The sequence below is a fragment of the Teleopsis dalmanni genome, chromosome 1, assembly GCF_002237135.1.
Source record: "Teleopsis dalmanni isolate 2A chromosome 1, ASM223713v2, whole genome shotgun sequence".
In the NCBI taxonomy this organism is placed as follows: domain Eukaryota; kingdom Metazoa; phylum Arthropoda; class Insecta; order Diptera; family Diopsidae; genus Teleopsis; species Teleopsis dalmanni.
This window is the reverse complement of record NC_051846.1, coordinates 91391047-91399941: the sequence shown is the minus strand read 5'-3', so window position 1 is coordinate 91399941 and position 8895 is coordinate 91391047. Positions and strand designations below refer to the sequence as shown.

The 8895-nt window shown below is 33.1% G+C and overlaps 1 protein-coding gene across 1 annotated transcript; it reads right to left on the bottom strand.

The window, feature by feature from the left end:
• Positions 1-6958: 6958 nt before the first annotated feature.
• On the bottom strand, positions 6959-7402 carry LOC119687383 (the record flags this gene model as incomplete). Its single annotated transcript, XM_038101674.1, has 1 exon — positions 6959-7402. A coding segment is annotated over one exon (444 nt), but the record flags the coding sequence as incomplete, so codon positions are not given.
• Positions 7403-8895: the final 1493 nt, after the last annotated feature.

The following is an 8895-nucleotide window of genomic DNA, read 5'->3' as shown; positions in this document are numbered from 1 at the left end:
TTAATTTAAAGAAAAGTTTTCTTTTTATCCACTATTAATAGTTCACTCATGTTATTCTTAATCTTGTTTTTGAATTATTACTTGAAGTTCCATTATGTAAAAATGTATACTAAATGCTAAATTTTGGCAGTTGTATAATAACGTTGAATTGACGTTTCACCTCCATAACCAAAAGTTTCACACGATACAATCTTCACATTAGTAAATTATTGAAAAAAAACAATGAGTTCAGGTTTAAGTTACATTCAATTTTTTTTATATCGTAACCTTTCTATATAATTAATGTTTAACACTCATTCATTTGTGTTGAAACGGAAAACACAATTCTAACCAACAGTTACACAATATTCATATTAGCCAATCCTTAAAATTAATTTAGTAGTATCAGTTTTAAAACTTCAGTTAAGCTCTTTATTTGATAGCACAACACACTCTTCACGTTAGTGTCCTATTCCAGAATAACGCTAACAACAGCACACAAGAACTTGTAAAAATACAAATAAATTTGAACTCATCTTATATACCTAAACTTGATGCACAAACTAATGTTTGACATAGAATTGCCCCAATTACCTCATTAGGTTTTTTATCATATTTTCATAACATACTCTGCTAAATTCGCAAAGGTTTTCATTAATATTTGTGTAATTCTTCCGTATTTAATCTTTTCAAAGTCATTTACATTATGACACCAATTACTAACCGAATACCAAAAATCAGCAGGGGTATTTAGGCAACTGATTAGTTGCTTAGTAGATGATTACAACAAAAATTTGCATACAAAAAGGAAACTAAGCAGAGAATCTACTATTTCGGATTCTCAGATTAGTGAAAATTTGATTAATAGTGCTGCAAGTACCAAGTGACGGCGCTTTAAGCATAGGGTGTCTTGAAAAGAAAATACAAAAATAATAACATAAATTAAGAAATAAAATTCAGTAAAACTATAATTTTTAAAGGGTTAAAATATAATTAATAAAAATGAAATTAATTTTATAAAAGTATAAAATTGAATACTCTATGACACGTTTGCAATTTTGTTTATTTGATAAATTTTATGATAAATTTAAATGATATTAAAATTTACGAATATTTAAGTATTTTACTCTTAACATACGTTTCGCTTTTGCTGTTGATACGAGTGCTGCCAAGGCATTTGCATACAACAAACTAATCAGATTACACCTTTTGGGTCGTTCAAGCAACTGATTAACATCAAAATGCTATTTTTTTTATATGAGATTTCTGAATCAACTAAGCAACTAATCACTTGCCTGAATACCTCTAGCATTTCTTATCGTCGAACTGACGGGCTGGCTTTAGTCAGCAACTGCCAACATGCAAATAACCTTGCCTATTTTTAGGGAAATGTACGATCAACTAAGATCGTACTCTTACACATATTTCACGGAAAAACTGCAAAACGTAAAGTTTAATAAAATAATCATTAAACTCACAACAAACTTTTCTTCATTCATAATACCAAGGATCAGCCAACTGTAAATTATTCAGATGAAGTTACTTGGACTGGATCTGCATACTGAGTAATGTGGATGTAAGTGGCAGCACTATAGCCTCAAGTTCATAAATATCTTTCGGATCATAAACGGAGTACATAGTAAGTCTCATTTTTGCAACTGTAACGACATTTATGTTCGTTTTGTTGCGTTGATACGGAATATGGAACCTTTGATCAAGATCTTCTGTAATTAAACTCGTCTGCGAACCAGAATCAATCAAAGCCCTTACCGTATATTGTTTTTGCATCTTGCTTCCTAAATTTACCATTGCTTTTCCAAGTAACACTATTTGGCTTTCTTTGATGGTGGTACTTAATGCTACTTCTGCTGTTGAATGCTTTTGTTTTGCTTTTACGAGGGCTGATATATATATTTCTGGCCTAATAATGAAAATGCGAATATTTATCATCAAAAATGGTTTTATTGTTTTTCTAAATATTCTCCAGCCTGATTTAAACACTTTTGCATACGCTCAAACCAATTGTCGAAGCACTTTTTCCACTCCAATTGAGACACCTCCAAAACATGGTTTTTGAATGCTTCAACAGCATCTTCTGGCGACGAAAATCGTTGACCATGCATTTTTTTCTTGATGTGCGGGAATGAAAAGAAGTCATTGGGCGCCACGTCAGGGCTGTACGGCGGATGACCCATCAATTTGACGGATGACCCATTATTTTGATGCCCATACGCATAGATCCATGATTCGTCACTTGTGACGATCTCATAAACGTCTTTTGAAGCACTGCGAACGTATTTTTTCAATATTTCTTTGCACCAATCGTCACGAGCCTTTTTTGAGCGATTGTCAAATTGTGCGGGATCCAACGAGAACAATCCTTTTTTACAGTCAGGTGTTCATGCAATATCGAATGTATGCTGGTGGGAAAAATACCCAAGGATGCCTGTATCTCACGGTATGTCACATGACGATTTTGCATTATCAGTTCACGCACGGCATCAATGTTCTCTGGCACAACGTCCGTTTCTGGACGAACTTCACAGAATTCGTCGTTGAGCGAGCGTCGGCCACGATTGAATTCATTAAACCAGTTTTTCACAGTGCTATAGGGTGGTGCTTCATCACCATACAAAGATTTAAGTTCATCAATGCACTCTTGTCGTGATAATCGACATCGAAAATTGTGAAAAATAGTCGCGCGAAAATGTTCACGTGTTAATTCCATTTTTTGGCCGAGACGAATTTTTTAAGTCTCTGTAAATAAAACAATTCACAATTAAATGACAACACATTCTGAGTGATGTTTTGCTCAAAAATGTCAACCTTTCCAGTGGAAATGTCAGATTGCACCTGGCAACACTTAGTGTTGCCTAGGCCAGAAATATATATATTTTTTTTTTTTTTTGGTGTGTCCATATTTTTGACAGTTGGTACATTGTGGTATTGTTCTTTTTGGATGGGGAGGTTCAAAATTTATTTTGCAGTGCAGTAGGTCCTTGATATTGTAAATTTCCTTGTTATTTACATCATGTTTCATTTCGATTGATTAACGGAGATTTTGTGCGCGGATGTAATACGTTTTGTATATTGCATACTTCATGTCCTAGTTCAGCTAGCTCTAATATAATTTCATTTTTGTTAGCGGAGTGGTGCATACCGCGTAGGAAGATCTTAAACCCTTATAGAAGATCTTTTTTGGCTTATACGTGTAGTACTCTACGCTCTTTTCTTTAAGAAATTTTACTATGCTAGTGTAATCTGTTGATTCGTATGGCTGGATTTTTATTTCATTGTTTTGTAATACACGAATTTCATATTTAGATATTTGTAGTGCATCTAACGTTTTAATTAGGTTGTCTAGTAGCTGTACTTTTTGCACGTAAATGGGTGGTGGTTTTTTATTTTTAGCCGTTTGATTTTGTGTTGTTTTGCTATCTTTAGTGGGTTCTTTATCATTATCAGTTGCTAGAACAGCAAACTTATTTGTAGCTAAGAAATATTCGTTTAATGTGTACTGTTTTTTGTTTTGTTTGTGCTTTTTGGCGTTTATTTCATTGATTTGCTTACCAGGGGAGCTAGGAATTTTCTTATTCACTACTGGCGTGTTGAAGCCATTGTTTTTATTTGTGTTTGCATCTTCCGTCGTGTTTGCAGTTCTGGTGTTAATATCAGAGTTTTCCAAATTCTGAATGAGTTTTGATGGTGAATTGTGTTGATGATGGTTTGATTGTTGGAGTTTTATGTGGTACTCCTGCTGCATTTGTTTTTTCTCTATTTGCTGGTTCTGTTGTGGTTGTTTTTGTTGGGTTTGCAATGATTTTTCTTCCAGTTGATTTGATTGTAGAAGTGTTGTTTGATTATTATTATTGGATGCTTTTGAGCATAGGACAGCTTGTTGGTGCGTTTTATGCTGTTGTTGTTGTTCTTGCTGTGATTGTTGCTCGTGATTTCACTCGCCTCCACCTTTTGGTGGAGTTCGATTGACCGGCATTACGATAAATTAAGCGATTACCAAAATAGGATATGAAATTGGAGTTTTCTACTTGACAATAAAGGTTACTATTATGAACAGTTTGAGGATGACTGATCTTGTGTTATAACACTTTTAATATAATGGTTTGTGTACATACTAATCAAAGAATAGGTTGTATATGCTGTCTCAGCTGAATACTTTAATTTTGTGTAATTACTACGAACAGCTTTTTCACTAATAAAATAAAATATAATAATAGCTGTCTCTATCAGCACTTTTTGTTTTGTTTATATATACACAAAACCGCACTGTTTTTTTGTTTGAATGCTTATTCACTTTTGATTATAAGCTTTAGAAATTAATTTGCTGCCTCTGTCAGCTGTTTGAGTTTTTTAATAAAGTTGTGCAAAAAGAAAAAAAGTCAACAAAAATCGAAAAAAGCGCGCGCTATTTTCAAATTAATATTTTATGCACTTTAAACTTTTACTAATTGTTTTTTGCCCAAAAATGATCTATTTTTGTGAATTTGTATTAATAACAAAAGTGATATTTATAAGAGTATATCTTATTTACTTGTTTTTATACTGTTATTTTATATTATTATTTCTTCGAGACCGGTTAAAAAACACGTCCGTTCACTACGAAACTTTATAACATAATGATTTATTATATCATCTATGCATTAATTTTAATTATTTTGTAATATTTAATTTATTTAATTTAAAGAAAAGTTTTCTTTTTCTTTTTATCCACTATTAATAGTTCACTCATGTAATTCTTAATCTTGTTTTTGAATTATTACTTGAAGTTCCATTATGTAAAAATGTATACTAAATGCTAAATTTGGGCAGTTGTATAATAACGTTGAGTTGACGTTTCACCTCCATAACCAAAAGTTTCACACGATACAATCTTCACATTAGTAAATTTTTGAAAAAAAACAATGAGTTCAGGTTTAAGTTACATTCAATTTTTTTTATATCGTAACCTTTCTATATAATTAATGTTTAACACTCATTCATTTGTGTTGAAACGGAAAACACAATTCTAACCAACAGTTACACAATATTCATATTAGCTAGTCTTTAAAATTAATTTAGTAGTATCAGTTTTAAAACTTCAGTTAAGCTCTTTATTTGATAGCACAACACACTCTTCACGTTAGTGTCCTATTCCAGAATAACGCTAACAACAGCACACAAGAACTTGTAAAAATACAAATAAATTTGAACTCATCTTATATACCTAAACTTGATGCAAAACCTAATGTTCGACCATAGAATTGCCCCAATTACCTCATTAGGTTTTTTATCATATTTTCATAACATACTCTGCTAAATTCGCAAAGGTTTTCATTAATATTTGTGTAATTCTTCCGTATTTAATCTTTTCAAAGTCATTTACATTATGACACCAATTACTAACCGAATACCAAAAATCAGCAGGGGTATTTAGGCAACTGATTAGTTGCTTAGTAGATGATTACAACAAAAATTTGCATACAAAAAAGAAACTAAGCAGAGAATCTACTATTTCGGATTCTCAGATTAGTGAAAATTTGATTAATAGTGCTGCAAGTACCAAGTGACGGCGCTTAAAGCATAGGGTGTCTTGAAAAGAAAATGCAAAAATAATAACATAAATTAAGAAATAAAATTCAGTAAAACTATAATTTTTAAAGGGTTAAAATATAATTAATAAAAATGAAATTAATTTTATAAAAGTATAAAATTGAATACTCTATGACACGTTTGCAATTTTGTTTATTTGATAAATTTTATGATAAATTTAAATGATATTAAAATTTACGAATATTTAAGTATTTCACTCTTAACATACGTTTCGCTTTTGCTGTTGATACGAGTGCTGCCAAGGCATTTGCATACAACAAACTAATCAGATTACACCTTTTGGGTCGTTCAAGCAACTGATTAACATCAAAATGCTATTTTTTTTATATGAGATTTCTGAATCAACTAAGCAACTAATCACTTGCCTGAATACCTCTAGCATTTCTTATCGTCGAACTGACGGGCTGGCTTTAGTCAGCAACTGCCAACATGCAAATAACCTTGCCTATTTTTAGGGAAATGTACGATCAACTAAGATCGTACTCTTACACATATTTCACGGAAAAACTGCAAAACGTAAAGTTTAATAAAATAATCATTAAACTCACAACAAACTTTTCTTCATTCATAATACCAAGGATCAGCCAACTGTAAATTATTCAGATGAAGTTACTTGGACTGGATCTGCATACTGAGTAATGTGGATGTAAGTGGCAGCACTATAGCCTCAAGTTCATAAATATCTTTCGGATCATAAACGGAGTACATAGTAAGTCTCATTTTTGCAACTGTAACGACATTTATGTTCGTTTTGTTGCGTTGATACGGAATATGGAACCTTTGATCAAGATCTTCTGTAATTAAACTCGTCTGCGAACCAGAATCAATCAAAGCCCTTACCGTATATTGTTTTTGCATCTTGCTTCCTAAATTTACCATTGCTTTTCCAAGTAACACTATTTGGCTTTCTTTGATGGTGGTACTTAATGCTACTTCTGCTGTTGAATGCTTTTGTTTTGCTTTTACGAGGGCTGATATATATATTTCTGGCCTAATAATGAAAATGCGAATATTTATCATCAAAAATGGTTTTATTGTTTTTCTAAATATTCTCCAGCCTGATTTAAACACTTTTGCATACGCTCAAACCAATTGTCGAAGCACTTTTTCCACTCCAATTGAGACACCTCCAAAACATGGTTTTTGAATGCTTCAACAGCATCTTCTGGCGACGAAAATCGTTGACCATGCATTTTTTTCTTGATGTGCGGGAATGAAAAGAAGTCATTGGGCGCCACGTCAGGGCTGTACGGCGGATGACCCATCAATTTGACGGATGACCCATTATTTTGATGCCCATACGCATAGATCCATGATTCGTCACTTGTGACGATCTCATAAACGTCTTTTGAAGCACTGCGAACGTATTTTTTCAATATTTCTTTGCACCAATCGTCACGAGCCTTTTTTGAGCGATTGTCAAATTGTGCGGGATCCAACGAGAACAATCCTTTTTTACAGTCAGGTGTTCATGCAATATCGAATGTATGCTGGTGGGAAAAATACCCAAGGATGCCTGTATCTCACGGTATGTCACATGACGATTTTGCATTATCAGTTCACGCACGGCATCAATGTTCTCTGGCACAACGTCCGTTTCTGGACGAACTTCACAGAATTCGTCGTTGAGCGAGCGTCGGCCACGATTGAATTCATTAAACCAGTTTTTCACAGTGCTATAGGGTGGTGCTTCATCACCATACAAAGATTTAAGTTCATCAATGCACTCTTGTCGTGATAATCGACGTCGAAAGTTGTGAAAAATAGTCGCGCGAAAATATTCACGTGTTAATTCCATTTTTTGGCCGAGACGAATTTTTTAAGTCTCTGTAAATAAAACAATTCACAATTAAATGACAACACATTCTGAGTGATGTTTTGCTCAAAAATGTCAACCTTTCCAGTGGAAATGTCAGATTGCACCTGGCAACACTTAGTGTTGCCTAGGCCAGAAATATATATATTTTTTTTTTTTTTGGTGTGTCCATATTTTTGACAGTTGGTACATTGTGGTATTGTTCTTTTTGGATGGGGAGGTTCAAAATTTATTTTGCAGTGCAGTAGGTCCTTGATATTGTAAATTTCCTTGTTATTTACATCATGTTTCATTTCGATTGATTAACGGAGATTTTGTGCGCGGATGTAATACGTTTTGTATATTGTATACTTCATGTCCTAGTTCAGCTAGCTCTAATATAATTTCATTTTTGTTAGCGGAGTGGTGCATACCGCGTAGGAAGATCTTAAACCCTTATAGAAGATCTTTTTTGGCTTACACGTGTAGTACTCTACGCTCTTTTCTTTAAGAAATTTTACTATGCTTGTGTAATCTGTTGATTCGTATGGCTGGATTTTTATTTCATTGTTTTGTAATACACGAATTTCATATTTAGATATTTGTAGTGCATCTAACGTTTTAATTAGGTTGTCTAGTAGCTGTACTTTTTGCACGTAAATGGGTGGTGGTTTTTTATTTTTAGCCGTTTGATTTTGTGTTGTTTTGCTATCTTTAGTGGGTTCTTTATCATTATCAGTTGCTAGAACAGCAAACCTATTTGTAGCTAAGAAATACTCGTTTAATGTGTACTGTTTTTTGTTTTGTTTGTGCTTTTTGGCGCTTATTTCATTGATTTGCTTACCAGGGGAGCTACGAATTCTCTTATTCACTACTGGCGTGTTGAAGCCATTGTTTTTTTTGTGTTGCATCTTCCGTTGTGTTTGCAGTTCTGGTGTTAATATCAGAGTTTTCCAAATTCTGAATGTTTTTTGATGGTGAATTGTGTTGGTGGTGGTTTGATTGTTGGAGTTTTATGTGGTACTCCTGCTGCATTTGTTGTTTCTCTATTTGCTGGTTCTGCTGTGGTTGTTTTTGTTGGGTTTGCAATGATTCTTGCAGTTGTAGCTGTTGATTTGACTGTAGAAGTGTTGTTTGATTATTATTATTGGATGCTTTTGAACATAGGACACACCAACAAGTGTTTTATGCTGTTGTTGTTGTTCTTGCTGTGATTGTTGCTCGTGATTTGACTCGCCTCCATCTTTTGGTGGAGTTCGATTGACCGGCATTACGACCGGCATTAAGCGATTACCAAAATAAGAAATGAAATTGAAATTTTCTAATTGAAAATAAAGTTTACTATTATGAACAGTTTGAGGATTACTGATTTTGTGTTATAAGACTTTTAATATATAGTGGTTTGTGTACACACTAAACAAAGAATAGGTTGTATATGCTGTCTCAGCTGAATATTTTACTTTTGTTTAATTACTATAAACAGCTTTTTCAGTAATAAAATAAAATATAATAAT